The sequence below is a fragment of the Gavia stellata genome, chromosome Z (genome assembly GCF_030936135.1).
Source record: "Gavia stellata isolate bGavSte3 chromosome Z, bGavSte3.hap2, whole genome shotgun sequence".
Classification (NCBI taxonomy): Eukaryota; Metazoa; Chordata; class Aves; order Gaviiformes; family Gaviidae; genus Gavia; species Gavia stellata.
In genome coordinates this window covers 11,989,008-12,008,620 of record NC_082637.1, presented here as the reverse complement: position 1 = coordinate 12,008,620, position 19,613 = coordinate 11,989,008, and the positions used below count along the sequence as shown (strand labels likewise).

At 61.8% G+C, this 19,613-nt stretch overlaps 3 protein-coding genes across 3 annotated transcripts; 2 read left to right on the top strand and 1 right to left on the bottom strand.

Annotated features, from left to right (window-relative positions):
• Positions 1-7,777: 7,777 nt before the first annotated feature.
• On the bottom strand, positions 7,778-11,628 carry LOC132320680 (uncharacterized). Its single transcript, XM_059833415.1, has 11 exons — positions 11,609-11,628; positions 10,852-10,919; positions 10,625-10,715; positions 10,157-10,578; positions 9,964-10,038; positions 9,773-9,850; positions 8,787-8,837; positions 8,672-8,707; positions 8,540-8,584; positions 8,208-8,351; positions 7,778-8,115 (listed from the first exon to the last, which is right to left on the bottom strand). Exons 1-11 carry the CDS (start codon positions 11,626-11,628, stop codon positions 7,778-7,780), a joined length of 1,368 nt encoding a protein of 455 aa, XP_059689398.1.
• Positions 11,629-11,713: 85 nt separating this feature from the next.
• LOC104258702 (killer cell lectin-like receptor subfamily G member 1) lies at positions 11,714-14,794 on the top strand. Its single transcript, XM_059833227.1, has 6 exons — positions 11,714-11,762; positions 12,227-12,337; positions 12,857-12,937; positions 13,619-13,767; positions 13,987-14,090; positions 14,599-14,794. The coding sequence occupies exons 1-6, from the start codon at positions 11,714-11,716 to the stop codon at positions 14,792-14,794; spliced, it is 690 nt and encodes a 229-aa protein (XP_059689210.1).
• Positions 14,795-15,846: 1,052 nt separating this feature from the next.
• On the top strand, positions 15,847-17,740 carry LOC132320679 (B-cell differentiation antigen CD72-like). The gene is made up of 5 exons (XM_059833413.1): positions 15,847-15,997; positions 16,108-16,203; positions 16,825-17,139; positions 17,270-17,418; positions 17,651-17,740. Exons 1-5 carry the CDS (start codon positions 15,853-15,855, stop codon positions 17,738-17,740), a joined length of 795 nt encoding a protein of 264 aa, XP_059689396.1. The 5' UTR covers positions 15,847-15,852.
• Positions 17,741-19,613: the final 1,873 nt, after the last annotated feature.

Genomic DNA, 19,613 nt, shown 5'->3' with positions numbered 1-19,613 from the left:
TGCAATGGGACCCTGCTTCCCCTGGAGCAACCCACAGGGAGCCTGCTTGCTCATTCCTCCTTCTTCCCTGTCACCTAGCCCTGTGTCTCACCCTCCCCGCTGCCATCCCCAGCCCTCATCCCATGGCAGGAACCCCTCAAAGCTTCAGCCCCAGTCTGCAGGGTGCTGGGCGAGGGTCAGGTGGGAGCCAGGCACCCGCAAGTGGGAGATACAGCTGCAAAAGGAGCAAGACCAGCCCTACTGCATGCCCCTGCATTGCTCCTGCCATGGGGCATCTCTCCAGGTCCCTGCTCCAGGGCAGCAGCATGCCATGGGTACCTATCCTATGCAACTGGGGCAGAGCTGAGCATGACAAAGCCAGTCCAGAGCAGGGACAAGGGGCTCAGAGATGGACCCAGGGCATCAGGAACCAGCATTGCCCCAGCAGCACCCTGTGCCACAACACCTGGAGGTGTGAGAAAGCAGCAGGGCGGCAGGGCATGCCCGGTTTTTCATGAGGATAGGGGTGCAGGGGCCATGGACATGAGGGGCAAATGGCTTAGCTGTACTCACAGGGATTGTAGCATTGCAGAAGGACTGTGTCGAGGGACAAACAGGGGCTGCCACGGTCACACGGCCGGAGCGGAGCAGTGGACAGGGAAGGGGGACACCGTGCCATGGGAGACCAGGCAAGTGTGGTGGTGATGCAAAACACCACAATTTCTAGCTGCTGGTAGTTGAGTTTCTTGTAGAGGCTAGTGGGGGAACTCATGGGAGGGCCAGACTTGGGACTTTATCCCATGCAATTTAGAAGAGGGCTGTTGAAGAGCTGCTCTGCTGAGCGGAAAAACCACTGCAGCTGTGCTTAACTTCATCAAGGGAACTGCATAGAAATCAGGGAGCTTGCTAAAATAAATTAATAGAGCAGCCAGGAGGGCAGAGCGCCTGCAGACAGCACAAGAATTGCTCAGAGCGGCATGCTGGAGACTTCCAGTAAATGAATGCATCCTTTAACGAGATTTGCAGGGCCAGAGTGGCCAAGGAGTGGAGTGAAGCGGGCGAACGGGTGGGAAAGGTCATTCCTCAAGGAGGGGACCTGGGTCAAAATGAAGAGCATGGGAAAGGGGATGAAGTTACATGGAAAACCGGAGCAAAATAAAACCCACAAAGGCTTTGAGGAAGATCTTGGCAACAGCATAAAATTGCAAATAATTTTGCAATGCCAACTTCGAGGTGTTGCTGTAGCAATGAGACTTCGGGGGTGGCCAGAGGTGCACCAGAGTGCTGTGACCTGGATCTACCTCCTTTGGATGAATCTTGGGGTAGGACCTGCTTGTCCTGCAAGCCTTTGACTTTTGTGTTAGGACAAGAAAGTCAAACATTTCTAGCCCTGGAGCAGACATCCAGGGCCCATATATCAACCCAGGAAGATGCTGCTGGAGGAGCAGCCTCGGCACATTGTGACCGGCAAGCAGGTGCAGGTTATCCCATGGGCTGCGATTGCGAGAACAAAGTCTACAAGTACAAAGTGCATCTGCGCTCGGTGTCAAGTGGTTGGAAATTAAGGCAGTTACTCTCGTGAGAAATCAGCCTTGCACCAACAGAAATCAAACTGTTACACCAAATGCAATCCTGGATAAATTTATCTTAAGAAGCAAGCCTGCAGAGGAAGATAAAACCATGTTAGCGGAGGCTGAGAACATTTTCCATGGGATGCAGAGACACTGTTCCCTTTATGGCTTGCAGATTAAAGTTTTCTCATAAAAACCATTTCCCCCCTCTCAAATACCACCACTAAAATTTCCCTTGAGAGAGCCAAGTGCTAAGCAATATGCTGTTATGTATGAACAGTGCTCTCAATGGAAGCTGTATTAAAGAAATCACATTGAATCTTCCTGTTGGAGTGTGAGTGGTGCCTACACCGAGGGGAATATTACAGTTTATTCTTACTTTATATGAAGATGCTTCACCACCTCCAGGGCTAAAACCCAGGGCTCCACATTTTGAGGAAGAGTATTTTGGCTAAAATTAAATGGACTTGGAACAAGGGCAATCCAGAGGCTCCCGGCTCAGCAGGATGGAAGGTAAGTCCCAGTGGTCTCCTGGTGCCGCATCCTCCAGAGGAGCTTTGCCCTAGGGCTTGCCTGCAGTCAGCAAATCTCCTGCCAGCACAGCTACAAATCCCAGATGAGCCCATGAGGATTGTTGTTCTAATTAACTAATGAAGCATCTCCTGCGGAAAGATGGATAATCTGAGCTGGAGGCTTCGTCCCTGTTTGGGGGGGTACATGGAGCAACAGCCAGCTCCTCTCGAGGGACCCCATAAGCATTAGTACACCCCGAGGATCAGGGTGCAGCCCCTGATGCAGGGAGCTGCCAAGTGTTCCCAGACACCGAGCGTCTCCCCGCACCACGCCTTCAACTGAAATTCAATCTCAGACCACAGGTGTGCTCCGGCTAAGGGCTACCTTCAAAAACCCACCCGACCCCATCCTCTGCCTGGCAGGTCCGAATGCAGCTTGGCTGCTCTCAGCCCTGAGTCTTCACTTCTGGCTCATCCTGTCTGCTGCAACACGGAGCTTTTTTCAGGCAAGTCACATGAGAAAAATTAACGTCTGACGAGGGTGAAGTCTGTGCGGGATCTCCCTGAGCCACTGCCAAGCACAGCGCAAGGAGGATCCACTTCAAAGTGGAAAGCCGCTTCATTAAAAAAGTGAACTAGGGCTTTTGACATCAAGATAAACATCCTGACACACTTCAAAGCAGTTTCCGCTCCCTGTCCTTAGACACCCTCTCCTGCTTCACTCAGTTCTGGATTTTGGAGTTATACTTCTGCCTAATCGGTCCTGCGTCGTACCCCAGTTGGGTGGTTGTTTGGGGAGGGAGATGCTGGGTGCTGCTTTGCAGCGTGTGAGACCTTCAGGGCATGGCCGCAAACTCAAATACTCCATCATTGCCTTCTGGCCCACCTATGAAGAGTTAGGAGTTGCTGATGAAAGTGACTCTATTTCCATTGCAAAACATCATGGTTTTAAAAGAAAGTGCACTAGAGAAGTGCCCAAGGGCTGACCCAGGTGCCTCCGTGCCTGGAGGTGTCCATCCTTCTGGACATGCCGCCGGCAGAGGCTGCAGACCCATCTCTGGCAGCAGGTCCATCCTTCAGCAGCCTGGGAGAAAGCACCGAGGTGCAAATGCCGACCACTTGCACAGGGAGAGGCGTGAGGAGGTAGGAGCGGTGTGTGCATGGGGTGCTGGCAGGAGTCACCCTGCACCCCTATTTACCCCATGGTAAACCTCTCCTTCAGCATTTGGAGTTGATGAGAAGGATTCTGCAAGGCTCGAGAGGCAGGGGACTGTTCCTAATGCCAGCACCCAGTGCTTTTGCCGCAGCCAGGGGCTTTAGGAGGGTGGCCATCAGAGCTGGGCTGCAGGTGAGCCATGGCCAGGAGGTCTGTGTGCCCCTCAGCAGGTCACCCCAGGCCTTGGGGCACGAAAGCGAAGTGGAGGGGCTGGTGCAGTGGGGAAGCTGCAGGGCTGAGTGGCAGGAGCAGGCAAGCACAGGACACAGTCCAAAGCTGCTCTCAGCTCAGTCATTTGGATCACACTGCCGGTACCTCTGCTTTGTGGGGTGGGACAGGGCTCCAGTGGGCACATGGCATCGCCTCCAGGGATCCACGTGTTGGTGACGGCTGGGAGCAGGGTACAGGGAAAAAGGGGTCACTGCCTGCTCCACTGGCAGGTAAAAATATTATTTCAATTCCTCCAGACATTATATATAGGCTCTGGGCTGGGGCAGGCCATGGAGGAAGGAGAGGATCAGGAGGGTGGTGCAGCTTTGACCTGTTCCAGAGTGGGATAAATCCAGGCAAAAATCCTCTCCCAGGCCCCCACTACCCCCAGGGTCTGCTCTAGCTGCTTTGGGGGTCGCATGGCTGTTGGAGTGCAGGGGGCCTGCTCAGTGTGCTGCAGCTGCCCTGTTGTAAGCTGTTGTCTGGGATGGAGGGGGAAAGAGCTGTATATCTGGCTGCCCAGAGCTGGACCCTCACGGTCCCTGGGCCACCAGACAGCAGCATTGAAATCCTGCTGAGATCTGCTGCTTTCACCTCCATTTCCAGCCTGGAGAAGGCCTTGCATGCCCCAGAAGGAGCCTGCTTTCCTCTCCCCAGGCTTGCCCCGTGTTCTCGCTGTCACCCAGCCCTGCAAGCGCGGGCAGATTGCCTGTGTCTGGAGCAGGAGGGACCTCACCAGGCACAGGGGTTGTTTCAGATGGATACTGACAGGAATAGGCGACGGCTTTGGCTGTCTCAGACCCCTCCACACCTGTGTCCCCTTGGTGCCAGCCCCCGTTCCCCTCGCTGAAACCGCCCGGTGCCTGCGTCCCAGGGCCGGGGGCTCGCTGGAAAGGGGCTGGGGTCCAGCCCTGCCCCACTGCCCCTCTGGCACGCCGCTGTGCCCAAGCTGGGGTGGGCAGGGGGCACCCCAAGCCGTGCTGCGTGGGGTGCTTTTGGGGCAGGGAAGGGAGCAGAGGGTGCCGTGTCACAGCGTGCCCCTGGCAGGACACCCCCCCGCCTGCCCAGCAGCCCACTCCACGCACCCCTGCACGGCGGAGTGGGGGTGAAGCAGACCCTGGGTGGGGCTCACCCCCTTTGCACCGAGGGGCGACCCTCTGTTCTGGCGAGGGGGCGAGCCCGGGGGGGGGCGGCGATGCTCCAGCCCTCGGGCAGGTTAGACGGCGCCGGGGTGCGAACCCCGCGCCGCCGGGGGATCCCGCCCCGCCCCGCCCCGCCCCGCTACATGATTGGCCGCGCCGCCTTTGCTCCGCAAGCAGCCTCTGCGATTGGGTAAAGCACCTCTCGGTCATGCCCCTGACGGTGAGGCGGGCCTTGAGCTCACCCCGCCCCTGCCTCTCCTCCCTGATCTCCTACTGGCTGCCGAGCTGTCACTCTAGTCCGGGCCGGGCCGCATGGGCAGTGCATAGCGCTGGGCTCCACTGCACCCCACTGCACCTCCTCTGCAGCCCCACCGCCGCCCTACTGCACCCCAGCGCGCTCACACTGCACCCCCACTGCAACCCCACGCACCCCGTTGCACACTCAGTATAACGCCCCCAATTCCCGGTACTGCATGCCGCTGTCCCCCACTGCACCTCCAATGCCACCCCATGGACCTCCGGTCTGCGACCCCCAGAGCACCCCACTGCAGGCCCTGCTGCAGTCCCCCCCTCCTCTGCAGACAGCCCCCTGCTGCACCCCATCCCGGGCACCCCTCCCTGCAGTTCACCTCCTGCTGGGGACCTCTGTGTGGCGGAACAGCCTGTCCCACTGCACTGGCACCCCCAGGGCTCCAGGAATGGGTGCCGTGGTGACCCAGGGCTGGAGGGAGGAGGCTGCAGCCTCCGGTGGGGATCACGGCAGGATAGCAGGGAGCAAGGCAGGGTGGTGGGGAGTGTGGTGGGATGATGGGGATCATGGCAGGGTGGTGGGGAGCTCAGTGGGATGATGGGGATCATGGCAGGATGGTGGGGAGTGTGGTGGGATGATGGGGATCATGGCAGGGTGGTGGGGAGTGTGGTGGGATGATGGGGATCATGGCAGGGTGGTGGGGAGCTCAGTGGGATGATGGGGATCATGGCAGGGTGGTGGGGAGTGTGGTGGGATGATGGGGATCATGGCAGGGTGGTGGGGAGCTCAGTGGGATGATGGGGATCATGGCAGGGTGGTGGGGAGTGTGGTGGGATGATGGGGATCATGGCAGGGTGGTGGGGAGCTCAGTGGGATGATGGGGATCATGGCAGGGTGGTGGGGAGTGTGGTGGGATGATGGGGATCATGGCAGGGTGGTGGGGAGCTCAGTGGGATGATGGGGATCATGGCAGGGAAGTGGGGAGCACAGAAGGATGACAGGGAGAACAGCAGGGTGTGGGGGGGAGCGTGGGCAACCACAGCCCAAAGGTGCCCTCCCATTGCAACCTCACTGGTTGCAAGCCGCAGGGCTCAGGAAGGGAGATACCACCTTTCTACCTTCACCCACCCCAATTGGCCCGCGGGGGGTAAAGCCAGGGCACAGCTATTTGCAGGCAGTGGCCCCACGGCTGTGAGGTTTGGGGCGGAGCTGGTGGCCAGCAGCCAGCAGCTCTGCTCCCTGCTCGGGAGCACAGAGGAGGGTTTGTGTGCGGCTGTGGGAGCACCATCCCCACCGGGGCTGGCCCCACTCCTGGCAGCCCCCACGGGCCCCATCTCCCTACCTGCTGCATCACAGGGCCCGTGTGCCTCTGCAGCATGGCCCTTCTCTCTGACGCAGGGCCACAGCTGGCGTGGGACGAGGGACGGTGCCATGAGAGGTAACGGGCTTTCCCGGCACTGCTCGCCCACGCTTCTCCCCTGCCAGATGCCATCTGGGCTGTCATGTTGCTGCTCGCTGGTGCTGTAGCACCTGCTGTCCCCAGCCACCTCGCTGGTAGCCCTGTTGGCCATGCCCCTGGCCCCTCTCCATGGCTTGGCCACACATGGGGTGCTCCAGCCAGCTGGTGTGGGCTGCTTATCCTGGTGATGTCCATGGTGGGCCATGCTGAGGCTTGGCACGTCATCTGGCGGATGTGGGGTGCCCTGGCAAGCCCCTGGCAGATGATGTTTCTGGTGGGGCAGGCATCCAAGGCAGCAGTGGGCTGGAGTGTGCAGCGGGAAGGGCAGGAAGGACATCTTGCTGAGGAGCTACAGGGACATGTACTGCAACCTCACCGTGGTCATGCATGGCATCTGAGCAGTGCTGGCCCCGTTACATCGTCAAGATGGATGATGACTGCTTCAACATGGACTGCTTGCCCACCTTCCTGGCTGGGCTTGACCTGGCATGGGCCGGCCTCTACGTGGGGTCCCTCTTCTCCCAGGAGAGGAGGCAGGTTATCCATCAGCCCTCCAGCAAGTGGCACATGGCATGGCAGGACTACTGTCCTAATGGCTATCCGCCCTACGCCAGTGGCATTGGCTACATCCTCTCCCTGGACGTGGCCAAGAGATCCTGGAGGCGGCTGGCACGTCCACCCTATCTCCATGGAGGATGTGGGCATCCTGGTGGAGGTGGTGGAGGTCCGGCCAAGAGCCAGTGACAATTTTGCCAAGCATAATGTGCCATGGTGCACCTGCAACTACGCTACCTGATGGTGACCCACGTCCTGAGCCCCCGGCAGCAGGAGGGGGCTCACTGCAGCACGCTGCAAGCCTGCAATACCAGCTGCAACAGCCCCAGCTCGCTGGTTGGAAGTGACCTGCAGAGGAGCTGGGAACCAAGGGGTCATGGCTCCAGCATGTGCTGCATCCCCAGCCCCAGTGCCTCCTAGCATCGCCCAGCTCAGCCCCTTCCCTTGCAGAATGATGCAGCCATTGCCCTGGCCGGGCTCCCTGTGTTCCCCAGCCACAGTGGCAGCCCTGCTCCCCTCCACAGCCCGGCGGCATGTCCTCTGGGCTGGTGTCCTGCCAGCCCCAGGCACAGCTGGAAACCATCAGGGAGTGGGCAGGGGCAGAGAAAATATATTTGCCCTGTGGTGTGTGGCCTGGGAGTTTCTCGGAGGCTGTAAATAGACGAGTTCCCCTTCTGCTCATCTCGAAAGTGAGAAGGGGAACGTCCCCCAGAGAGGGGGAAAGAATTGGTCGATTGCCATCGCTGGTATGAAAGCTATTTTTAATTTTATTAAAATGTGTCTCTTCTATAAACTTCCAAAATATCTGGGGCCTCTGCTATAAAGATTTTGTGCCGCGGCTGCATAGCGAAGCCATCAACCCTGGGGTCAGGGATGGTGGCACTCACAAAGGGGTGCAGCTGGCGGCAGGGGACACCCGAGGCTCCTCTTTGTGATCTGGGGAGGTGTGGGGAGAGGCACTGGAACAGGGCACCCTGGGGCTGCCCTCAAAAAGGGGCACGTGGGGGATATAGTGGCTGAGGGGACCAGGGTGGGTCTGTGGCCGGAGCAGGAGCTGGTGCAGGGTCTCGCCCACCTGCACCAGGCTGTGGGAGAGGAGGTGGAGGTGGGAGACGGTGTCGCTGGCCAGACTCTCCAGCAGCGCCTGCTGCTGCCGCGACGTCTGCAGGATCTGCACCAGCAGCTGCTGGACACTCTGGAGCAAGCCTGCCACGCTGGAGCCTGCAGCGAAAGGGGGGTCAGTGGCAGCAAACCCTCAACACGTCTCCAAGAGCCCCCTGTGAGGTTGTTGGGATGCTTCAGGGAGGACCCACCATGCAGACTCGCATCCGACGCCTCTTCACCCGCTGCTGGCTGCTCGCTCACAGCAGCCATCCCAGGGGAGCTTGGGGCTGCAGCGGCCACTGGCAGCACTCGGTTTCCTCTTCCCATCCCTGGGGACGTCTCACCAGGAAAACCTGCCACGATAGTTTGGCATGGAGGGAGCAACCAGGGTGCTGGAGCAAGCCCTGTGCTCATCCTGACTCTGCTGTAGAGCCCTGCATGGGCACTGTCTGCGGGAGCCTCTGCCCTCTGTCCTCACAGGCAGGACAGGACAGAGCTGCCCCCCGAGCAGGGGGACTTGCTCGAAGCTGCAGACCCTTACCAGGCTTTTGCTCAGCTCTTTCCTGCTTCAGCGTGGCGCGACAGCCTGGAAAGAGAGCAGACACAGCCTGTGAGCTGCAGCTGCCTCCTGTCCCATGGTGCACAAGCACGGCCACCTGGGCACGGTACTCACCCAGAAGGGGAAGGGGAGGGAAGCAGCATCCAGTGTCTGCAACAAGAACCATATTAGACCCAGCTCACTGGGCCAAGAGGGTTTACTGGGCTGAGCAGGGCAAGGGAAGCCTTACGTGGCACGGCGGGAGGAGCAGGCGGCACTCCAGCGATGTGGTCCCCACTGGCTGCTGGGAGAGAGCAGAGAGGAGAGATGCGCTGCCTGACGGGACCTGCCGGTGTTATCACCACCAGCCCGGGGTCTGCCCGGCTTGCCTCGGCCAGCCCTGCAGCCCGACATGCCCTAGCCACAGCTCCACAGCGCCCTGCAGGGCCCCAAAGCGTTTCACGAGCTAGATACAAAAGCAGGAGTCACTCACCCACCACTGCAATGCAGCCACCTCTGGGCTGGAAGGCAGCAGCGGCGTAGCAGCGCGCAGCAACGCTACACAACAGATTAGGACTGGAAGTGAAGGAGAATCCCACATCCACTTGAAACTGCAGGGGGAATTTAGGGAGACAGAAGGTAATTACCCAGTGCGGATGCTGGCTGGGGCCCTCACACAAATGAGACCCAGGGATGTATCCTGCATCACCTCAGTGCCAAACCCCTGGGTATGTGCACAGTGAGGGGGGCGTAGGATCTGCCTCTGGGTGGGCTGCAGGGCAGGGGAGCTGCAGGCACCTCTGTCCCTCACACCCAGTCCTAACTCATCTGAAGCTTTATGGTGCTACTGGGGAAGGGGGGAGCCAGGACCTGCTGAAGGAAGGGGAGTCACATGCCCTGCAGTGCCGCACAGCCACGAGAGCCCCCTGGGCCAGTTTGGGGCCACTGTCTCTTAGACACCTTGAGCCCCACGACTTGCCCCGGGGCAGCCAGCAGCCTTGCCATGCCCTCAGGCTGGGTCAGAGCTGGGGACCCCTCCTACCCCGTCCCAGTCGTGCCCATCCCCTCACGCTCTGGGGCTGGTTTGGAGCCAAAGAAGTTCCAACACACCCATCGGTGAGCATCCCTGCTGAGGGACTCGTGACGGGCCCCCCGACCCTAAGCCCCCCATTCCCATCATGCTGGCAGGGCTTGGGCTGGAGTCGTGGCCGTGCAGCGGGGCAGACTGGTACTTACGGCTCTCTGGCTCATCCTTCGTGCACTGCAGTAGTGGGGACAGCAGCACTCCAGAGGTGTCCCCCCCAACGTCGTGCTCTGTAGGAGGGTGGGGGGGTGCAGAAAAGAGCTTCAGTAACAAGGAGACGAGGGGTCCCTGCCACCCCACAGCCAGGACAAGCCCCACTCTGGCTGCCTGAGCCCACAGGTACCTGGCGGCTCTGGTGAGGATGGAGAACGGGCGGCAAGGGCTGACCTGCGCTTCCTGGGGGGCAGCTTCACCAGGTCTAGAGGAAGAGAAAGAGATTGTCAAGGGACCCCGGGTGGCCGTGCGGCACCAGTGCTCCCCCAGTATCTGACATCCAGCCACCCTGCCAAGCCCACCCACCCGTCCCCAGCACCCACCGGGCATCCTCCGCTCGCCGAAGACGGGCCGTCCGGCTGCCTTCCAGATGCTCTTCATGGCTCGGTAGTGTGGGGGAAGGCGGAGCGAGTGGCAGCCGGCCCTCCGGCGTGTCTCCCGCTCCGAGTGGAAAGCCTGCTTGAGCGCCTTCCACTTGGAGCGGCACTGGGCCACGCTGCGCCCGTAGCCGGCCGCAGCCAGCCCCCGGGAGATCTCCCGCCATAGTGCCTCGTTGGGTCGCGACGTGGAGGCCATGAGCAGGGCGGCTTCCCCTGAGCCCCCCACCAGCGCCAGGAGGCTGCTGACCTCCGCCTGCGTCCAGGCTCGCCCGCGGGGCATGCTGCCGGGGGCTCGGGGTGGGGGGGGCCCGGGCCGGTGGTGAGGCTGGGATGGGCAGGGCTCAGCCCCGGGACTCGGCCGTGCGCTCCCGAGGGCGCAACCGGAGTCTGCTGCGCCCAGCCGGGAGCCGCACCGGGAGCCGCACCGGGAGCCGCACGGGGAGCCGCACCGGGGGCCGCACCGGGAGCTGCCGCGAGCTGCACCGGGAGCTGCACCGGGAGCCGCACCGGGAGCTGCCGCGAGCTGCACCGGGAGCTGCACCGGGAGCCGCACCGGGGATCGCCGGGAGCCGCACCGGCGGTGGCACCGGGAGCCGCACCAAGCGGCCCTCTGCTGCACCGGGCGCCGCGCCGGGAGCTGCCGGGAGTCGCCGGGAGCCGCACCGAGCATGTGCAGCGCCGGGAGGAGCCGCTGGGAAACGTAGTCCTGGCCGCGCCATCTCCCCCCCATCACCCGCCAGCCCGGCGGAGGGGTCGTTGTCTGCCCGCAGGCTCCCCGGCCCCTGCCCTGCCTGCCCGGCCGCAGGGGTGGCGGTGCGGTGCGGTGCGGTGCGGTGCGGCGGGGAGCCCGGGGCAGGACCAACCCTGGAGGGGCTGGGGGACTGTGCCCCCCACTCCCGAGGGCACAGCAGGGGTGACAATCACGGCAGCCCTCAAGGCTCTGGGAGGGGAAGGAGCATCCCAGCCCCCCCGCTTTCCAAGGCTGAGATGCAGCTGCAGCCCCATGCAAAAAAGGCGGCAGAAACCACGTCTGAGCAAACACCCTGCGGCCTTGCTGCTTTGAGAGCACGGAGCCTGGGGACGTGGACAGGGTCCTTCGTCCAGCTACCCAGGGATGCCCAGGTCCCCTGCACAGTCCGTAGGACAGATGGACTGAGCATCGAAGGGTCAGGGCAGGGGAAGCCGCCTCAACACGGCTGCCCGGTGCAGCCCTGGCCCCATGTCTGAGCTAGCACCCATCCCCACCGCTCACTGCCCCGAAGCCAGGGGTGCGGGGTTCCCTTGTACTGGGAACGCCTGGGTGGTGGCCTGGCTGGGGCTCCCCCTCGCCCCAGTTGCTGGCAGCACCGCGACCCCCCAGGGCTGCGGCCCAGGTGGTGCCTCTGGGGACCCCGCCAGGAAGTGACACTTTCCATTTCGCGTCACACCCGGCTGCCAAAGGGGGCTGGGAGGGGGTTGTTGCTTCCCCCGCGGGGTGCAGAGGAAGACACCGAGGGAGGGATGGAAGAGGGGGTCACGTACGCCGATCTGCGCTTGCCCCCCACACCAGGTAATGCCTTGCTGCTCCCTGCCCGTGGCACCCCAGCTCTCCTGGCACGTCCCCTGCCTGCCTGCAGCCCCTTGACCTCTGCAGGGCCGTTTTCCCAGCCCCGCTCCCCCTGCTCCCTCCTTTCGGGTACCCTCTCCCAAACATATCCTCTCCAGCCCTGCTGCAGACTGCCTGTTCTCTGGGTGGGGCGCAAGAGGGGCTCAAAGGTGCGGGATGCCCACTGCACCCCAGTGCCACAGCACACACAAGCACACCCCTGCTCTGCTCTTTCCCGGTGTCAAGTGCTGTCTGCAGGGAGGCAACTTCTAGGACGGTCAAGGTGCTGCAAATGGGTTCTCCCTCAGTTTTCCTGGGCTCCCCTGCTGCCTCCTGAGATCCTGCCCAGGGTGCAGAGACCTTTCCCGGCTGGGTGGTCCCCACAGCTCCCACCGAGCCCTAAGACTGAGACTAACTCCCTTTCTCAGCTCCTCAGCAGTCGGTGCGGCTGCCCTGGTGCTGGGCAGCCCTCAGCCTGGCTCTGCTCTCCCTGCTGCTCCTGCTGGCACAAATCATCCTCGCCAGCTTGAGCTTCCACTGTGAGTACCCACTTGTGCCCGGACCTCTTGGGCTGGAGTCTTGGGGTCAGGGTTGCCACCACGGGGCCCGTGTACCAACAGACAGAGCTGCAGCTTGCCCACAGAGATGGGCCCTCCTGCTTGGGGCCAAGGATGTTGTGGGCTCTGGGGCAAGCAGGAAAATTGGTGAGGCAAGACCTCACCTGCCTGGCTGGGAGAGGAAGGCGGGGGAACAGCGTGGGCTCGGGGACGGCGCTGGGGCATCCCGCTCCATCACATGGCAACGAAATGAAGACAGGAGGGAGAGCGGTGATAGTGAAAACGAAAGGCAGAAGCACTTTCCCTGAAAGCCTCTTGTGTGATGGGCTTCCAAGCTCAGCAAAAGCCACAAGAACCGTGGTGGGCTTGTCTGGCAGGTCACCTAAAGGGGGTAGGCCCTCAGCCGCAGCTGTGGGGCTGTCCTGTGGGAGAGGGCATTGGGTGCTGCTGGGAGCAGGAGCCCAGGGCTGGCAGGGACACTCCTGTGCTCTTTCTCTATAGATTTAGGACAACAGGCGAGCTGCACCCATGGTCTCTGGAGCATGGAGGAGAGCCCCAGCTACGGGCAACAGACACGGCGAGGTAGGAGAGGCTGGCGGGCTCCTGGGTGTGGTTTGGAGAGGGCCTGGCTGCTCCTCTCAAGAGGCAGGATCTGCTCCTATTCCAGAATGTGTCCTCCCCAAGCCCCCCCAAGCCTTCTTTCATCCTTGCTGCCTGTCCCCTGGCTCATGGCATGCAGAGCTGCCCCAGCACTGCTGAACAGGCTGAACTGCTGGAACTGCTGGGACCCCTTTGGAAGAGATGACCCCCACACGGCTCAGCGTTGCCTGGGCTCGCCACTAGCACCAGGCTCATGGCTGCCACGAGCATCCATGTGCTGGCTGGCATCGGGTACTCTCATTCAAGCAGTCTCTGGTGAAGCTGAAATCTTGACTGCGCTCCCAGCACTTTGCACATGATGTTTGTATCACACCCCCAAACCTGGGGCTCCCCTCCCTGATGCACCTGCCAGATGCCAACACCCTCGTGTAACCAGCCCATCTCTCCTGGGGCTCCCGCTAGGGAGCTGGGGCTGGGTTGTGGGAGATGGACATTAGAGTAAGGGCAAGAAGAGGGTCCTCTCTGTGGGGCAGCCATAGGAGTACATTGGGTCAATTGGTACCCTGGCTGCCCCTTGTCACCCTCCTGTCCCTTGGGCTGGGGGCTGCCCCTGCCAGCTACCTGGTCCTGGCTGCTCCCGCAGGCTGAGTTTCTGGTGTGCAGGGCGATGCCAGTTCTGCCCGGCCGGCTGGCTTTGGGATGCGGGGCAGTGCTACTACTTCTCCTCTGCCAAAAAGAGCTGGGATCAGAGCAGAGAGGACTGCTGCTCCAGAGGGGCACAGCTGGTCACCATCCGAGCCAACGCCACCTTGGTGAGTCAGCCAGCCTGGCCTGGCCAACGTTGGGCTGCTTTGGTAACCACCTCAAGGTCCCACCAGCATCGTCTCAGCTCCCTGGCTCTGGCCCATGTGCCCAAAGCCCAGCCAAGCCTCCAGGCAGGGAGTCAGCGATGCTGTGCCAGCACTGCGCAGCCCCCACTGGGGGGCTGGGTGTCCCCCCAGGGAGCTCATGTGGGTCCTCCCCTGCGCTAGGCTTTCCTGGTGCGTACAGCCAACATGGAGGTCTTCCACGTGGGGCTGAAGCGGGATGGCTCCAGGTCTGACTGGAAGTGGCTGGATGGCACCGCACTGAAGGGGTGAGGCTGTCAGCTTGTCCCCAGCCAGGGCTCAGGGAGGTGACGGGGGGACAGGCAGCCTACTGGCATGCAGGGATGTGCTCCACATTTTTGGCCACCTCTTGTCTTCCCGGGGCTGCGCATTTTAGGGAAGGGAAGATTGCAGGGGCCTGATCCTGGTCCCCACACTCTGCCTGGGTGAGGGGCTGGGGGGTCCTCCAAAAGCAGGTTCCCAGGCTTTCCTTGGCGCAGCTGGTGCTGAGTCCTGCCAGGAGGGACCTGGGGGTGCTGAGTGCATTATGGTGCTGGGGGCTGCATGTCAGGCAGGGGTAGGGTGGGTGGGGATCAGAGCACATCTCCTAATGGGGAGGAGGGTGTCAGGGGGCAGTGCTCCATGGGGAGGGCGAGCTTTGCCCCCACAGCATCTCTGTGCAGCCTCTGAGCCTCTGGTCCCTGGCTGGAGGAGTTGCTGATGGGATGACCCCAGACCTTCCTGCCCATCCCATCTCAGCCCACTCTCTCTCTGCAGGATCTTCCCAATCCAGCGGTCCACCAGCTCCTTCCTGGCCTGTGGCAGGGTGTCAGGCTTGGGGCTGTCAGGCGGTCTGTGCAGGGAAGCCCTCGGCTGGGTCTGCGAGCAGAGTGCGGCCACCCTGCAGTGGCTCCGGTCCTCACCTCCTGCCTTCCTCTGGGGAAACACCACCTATGCCTGTGTGGGGCCCTGACGACTGCAGGGACCTCCAGCCTGTCCCACCATCCTGTTCCCTGCCCGACCCCAGCACATGGGCATTGCTGGTGGTGTTGCCTTCTCACTCAGACCTCTTTACCCTCCCCTGATCTCGGCACTTTGCCAATAAAGTCTGGCAATTGGACGCTGTGGCTGGCTTTGGGGGATGAGGATGGTGGGATGGAGGTGCATCCTGCAGCTCACTGACACAGTCGCATCATTGCCTGGTTGGAAATTGCAGCTGCTGTGGCACTGAAGGAAATGTCTGGGAGCCAGCATTAATCAGAGCATCCTCCTGGCCTGGTGGCAGCATGGAGCAGGTCCTGTGCAGGCTGGAGCATGTCCCCTCAAAGCTCTGGGCTTTCTGACCATGGTGGCTGCCCAGAGTTTATGTTTCTTGGGAAAGGAAGCTGAGCGGTGACCCTTTGCCTCCCTGGTCCCACGGAGAGCTTGGGCTGGGCAGCAGCTTGTCGCCTCACGCCTGCCCAGTTTGAGGAGCTCACAGCAAACACCCTCACTTTGCTGTGAGGCTGGGTGATGTATGAGAGCCTAAAATGCCTGCTGGGGATTGACTTGGAGGGGTTTGGTCCTGGGGGCTGTTATGGTTTTGATATAGACCACCTGGGTTGTGCCAGCAGCACGCAAGTCTGGCAAGGACATCCCTGGGAGTCTGTTGTGGCACATGTGGAGGACCAAGCCCCCACAGTCACTGCATCCTGTCTCCCAAGCAGGGGCTGGGATGGGGAAGGTGATGCATGGGGGAGCATGGCCCCGCTGTGGCCAGTACACACAGGCTCTTGGGGCTCCTTGCTGTCTGGGTAGGACGATGCAGAGCGTGATGGCCAGGACGGAGCTCGTTCACACCCCCATGCCCCAAAGCGACAGCGGCCTCAGAAATAAAACCACTTTTTGCAAATAAAGCAGCTACTTCTGCTTTTCTGCCCATGAAGAAGTGTCTCCACCCCACGTGGTCTTAGGCACAGCCTGCCATCTGACTGCAGGGGAGCAGGGCAGGACCGAGTCCCCCGACTGCTGTCGCCCAGGGCAGCCCAGGGCATGGCCCAGAACGTGGTCTACGCTGATCTGAAGTTTGCCACGGCCCCACCGCTCACCACCCCCACCTGCCCCACAGCCCCTGATGAGGATGACAGCCCCTACGAGAACGTGCCGCGGGAGCCGGTGCCCACGGCGCCCAGCCCAGGTGAGAACCCGGCCACGGCCACTGCCACGGGGATGTCCCTGCACAGGGTGGGCACCGCGTGGTGGCAGTGGGACCACGGGGTGATGCCCGTGGGCACTCATCTCTTGCAGGGCGCTGGCTCCGGCGTTGGCACATCCCCGCGGGGCTGCTGGCAGGCAGCCTGCTGCTGCTGCTGCTGGTAGCCACTGTGGCCCTGGGGGCTTGCTGTGAGTCGGGGCGATGGCCGCGGGGTGGGGGGCAGCCGGGGAGGGGGGCACCGGGAGTAGGTTTGGGACTGGGTGAGGGCTGGGCTGCTGGGGGGCAGTTGGGGCGGGGGGGCTGCTGGGGCTGGTGGCCCAGGGGTGGAGCTGCTTCTTGTGTGTCTGCCCTGAGTTGCCCTCCGTCTGCCTGCACTGCCTTCCCACTGCCTCCCACTGCCTCCCACTGCCTCCCACTGCCTTTCCATTGCCTTCCCAGTACCTCCCCATTGCCTCCCATCGCCTTTCCCTTGCCTCCACTGTCTCCCAGTGCCTTCCCAGTGCCTTCCACTGCCTTCCCATTGCCTCCCACTGCCTCCCAGTGCCTTCCCATTGCCTCCCCATTGCTGCCCCATTGCCTCCCACTGCCTTTCCATTACCTCCCACTGCCTCCCAGTGCCTCCCTTCCCCTTGCCACCGTTGGGGCTTCCTTTCCCTTCCTGCTGGTACCCCAGGACAGACTCCGCTCACAGTCAGACACTCTTACCCCACTCCCCTTAGCAAGGGCCATGCCCTGAGCAGGGTCAGTCCCAGGTCCCCCTGCCTGGGCTGTCCCATCCCTGTGCCCCAGCTCACCCGCCCTGTCCCCAGACTGGCAGGTCACCCGCAGGCTGCAGGTCACCTCCCAGGAGCACGCGGCCGAGCAGGGCCGCCTCTCGCAGGAGGTGAGCGCGCGGGAGCAGAGCCTGGAGCAGACGCGGCTGGAGCTGGCACGGGCCAGAGCGGAGCTGCAGCGAGCGTGGCGGGAGGGCAACAGCAGCCAGCTGGAGCTGGGGAGCCGGGACGCCGAGCTGGGGCGCGCCAGGCAGGAGCTGGCTGTGCTGCAGAAGGAGATGCAGGAGGTGCGGGGGGAGCTCAGGGCCAGCGAGAGCACTGTGAGCAGCCTGCGCGCCTGTGTGAACACAGGTAGGGCCGTGGCGGGGTGGGGGTACGGGCGGTGATGCTGCCGGGGAGATGTGGGGGCTGATCACGGCCAGGCTGGGCCCCCCGAGCATCTGTGGGAGGCTGAGTGCCTGAGCAGTGCCCCTGCTCCCAGATTGCTGCCCCTCGGGCTGGGTGCTCTACAGGGGCAAGTGCCTCTTCATTTCGGTGGAGAAGAAGACCTGGTGGGACAGCCACCGTGACTGCAGAGGGAAATCTGCTCAGCTGCTGGTCCAAGGCGACTGGCCATCATGGACAGTGCCGGTACAGAGCAGGGGGGTTGCGGCACCCCAGGAGGGTGGGGGCAATGGTGGCACTGGGCGGACCCCCGTGGGGCCAGCAGCAGCGGCATCTGCAGAGGTGCTGGGGTGGCACCACGAGCCCTGGCTGCCCACCCCGGTGGTCTGCGGGGAGGAGCACGTCCAGCCCCGGGGCTCCCAGGCACCAGGGGGGTGCTGTGTATGGGGCAGGTGGTCGACAGCTTCTCTCCCCCCAGCATTTTGTGAAGGCGCGTGGTGCTGTATATTGGATTGGAGAGAGAAATCAATATCGTTATGATATACCTGAGGAGTCATATGAAGAGTAAGTTGTTCCATCTTGGCCACCTGCACCTCTCCCACCTTCACCAGCCATGGGTAGAGGGGCTATGCACTGCCCGGGTGTCTGTCCCAGCCATGGGACTGATGCTAGGACATGGGCAGTGCTCTGGCCTGCCTGCCCAGGCTCAGGGGCTCTGGGACTGCAGCTGATCGGGGGGGCTGGGGCTGGCAGTGGGCTGGGAGCATGGTGGTGGCACCTCTCACATGCTCCTTCCTTTCTAGGAACAGTTGGTACCCCTTGTGTGCAAGAACATCGTATGGGGAGATAAGCTCCTCCTTTTGCTCTACCAATTTTCCATGGATCTGTGAGAAGCTCCCAGATCTGAGCAGCCCATCTGAGACTCTCTTTCCTCTCCCAGCCAAGGGGTGAACTCTGAAACCCCCTCTCCATTGATGGACTGTGGGACAGGAGCTGGGGGTGCACAGCAAAGACACCCTCCCCCTCTTGCACAGCTACATACCTGCGCACCGTTGCCTAAGCCATATTGCAAAGCTATGGGGATACAGGCTGGGAAAGAAGGTGTCTGCGTTTTAAAACAAGACTTAGGGAAAAGAGACTGTATTTCTGTGTTCCACACTCATGCCCATGCTTACATCCCCAGCCCTTGCCCTCCAGCCCTGGCTCCTGTGACCCAGGGAGGAGATGCCAGTACTGAGTCTTGCTCACCTCTGCTGCCTTCTGCTGAGGCTGGTTTGGGAGGTGTCTCTTGCACCTTGTGAAGCTGGGTATGATGGTACCATTGGTGTCCTCAAAGTGTCCCCCTCGGGGAGCCCTTCAGTTTTACTGGCTGCCCCTCGCCTCTGTCACTGGCTACTGCTGGCTCCTGTCCTGCTCTTTCTCCTCCCTCCATCACCTGCCCTCGGCCACAGCCTGTCCCAGAGCTGAGCTTTGTTCTCCCAGTTGAAGAAGAGCCTTGATCCCAGGAAGAAGATGGAGCATGTCCTCCTGGACATGTGATGGTCCACGCCCAGGAAGGACATGCTGGCAGATGGGAAAAGCCAGGCAGGCTTTACCAAGTGCAAGTGATGACTGTCCAACCTGCCTGCTGCTGTGGGAACACTGGGATGTGGACGAAGGGAGAGCAATGAGTGCCATTTATCATGAACTTTTGAGGTCTGGGACATGGTTTCCCATCATCTCCTCACTGGCAGAATGGGGAAATGTGGCCAGGAGAAGAGAAGGTGGTGGGTGGAAATTTGGATGGTGGGAGGGCTGCAGGAGGGTGTCAGCGACACCCTCGTCCATCTGGTGACATCCCTGCGGGGTCAATCCTGGGGCTGATGCTCCTTGAAGCCTTCACCGGTGCCCTGGATGATGGGATGGGGATGGCCTCAGCCAGCTGGGGGGCAATACCAAACTGGGCAGTAGTGGGTATACTGGAGGGCAGGACTGGTGTTCAGAAGGGCCTGGAGAAACCGGGTGATGGGAGACTGCTGATGTTGGATGGGGGAGAGGGGGAGTCCTGCAGCTGGGGAAGAAGGAGAAACCGCATGTGTCAAGATGGGCAAGAAAGCAGCCATGCTGAACAGGCCTGGGGAACGAACCAGAGGCTGGACAGGAGTCAGCAGTGTGTCCTTGTGGTGGCAGAGCCCAATGACACTGTGGGCAGTGGTGGCTGGAGCTCAGGGCTCCAGGGGCAGGGAGCCTCCTGCTCTGCGGGCACCAGGGAGACCATGTCTGGGCTCCCCAGGACAAGCCAGACACTGCAAGTCCTCGTTTCGTGTGATAGCTGAGATTGCAGGGGACTTCCTGCAATCCTCTCCCAGCCTCCCAGCCTCGCCATGCCGTGGGCTGGCTCCACCAGCCTCCTTCCACACCTCCTCTCCCAGGAGCTGCCCACATCCAGCTTGGCAAAGTGG

Coding starts and splice junctions, on each gene's coding strand:
- LOC132320680 (XM_059833415.1), bottom strand. CDS start 11,628: ATGGAAAGTGTCACTTCCTG. Junction 10,039..10,156: donor CGGCGAGCGGAGGATGCCCG/GTGGGTGCTGGG, acceptor CTCTTCCTCTAG/ACCTGGTGAAGCTGCCCCCC. Junction 8,838..9,772: donor GAAGGATGAGCCAGAGAGCC/GTAAGTACCAGT, acceptor CTCTCCCAGCAG/CCAGTGGGGACCACATCGCT.
- LOC104258702 (XM_059833227.1), top strand. CDS start 11,714: ATGGAAGAGGGGGTCACGTACGCCGATCTGCGCTTGCCCCCCACACCA. Junction 11,763..12,226: donor GCGCTTGCCCCCCACACCAG/GTAATGCCTTGC, acceptor TCCCTTTCTCAG/CTCCTCAGCAGTCGGTGCGG. Junction 14,091..14,598: donor GATGGCACCGCACTGAAGGG/GTGAGGCTGTCA, acceptor CTCTCTCTGCAG/GATCTTCCCAATCCAGCGGT.
- LOC132320679 (XM_059833413.1), top strand. CDS start 15,853: ATGGCCCAGAACGTGGTCTACGCTGATCTGAAGTTTGCCACGGCCCCA. Junction 15,998..16,107: donor GCCCACGGCGCCCAGCCCAG/GTGAGAACCCGG, acceptor CATCTCTTGCAG/GGCGCTGGCTCCGGCGTTGG. Junction 16,204..16,824: donor TGTGGCCCTGGGGGCTTGCT/GTGAGTCGGGGC, acceptor CCCTGTCCCCAG/ACTGGCAGGTCACCCGCAGG.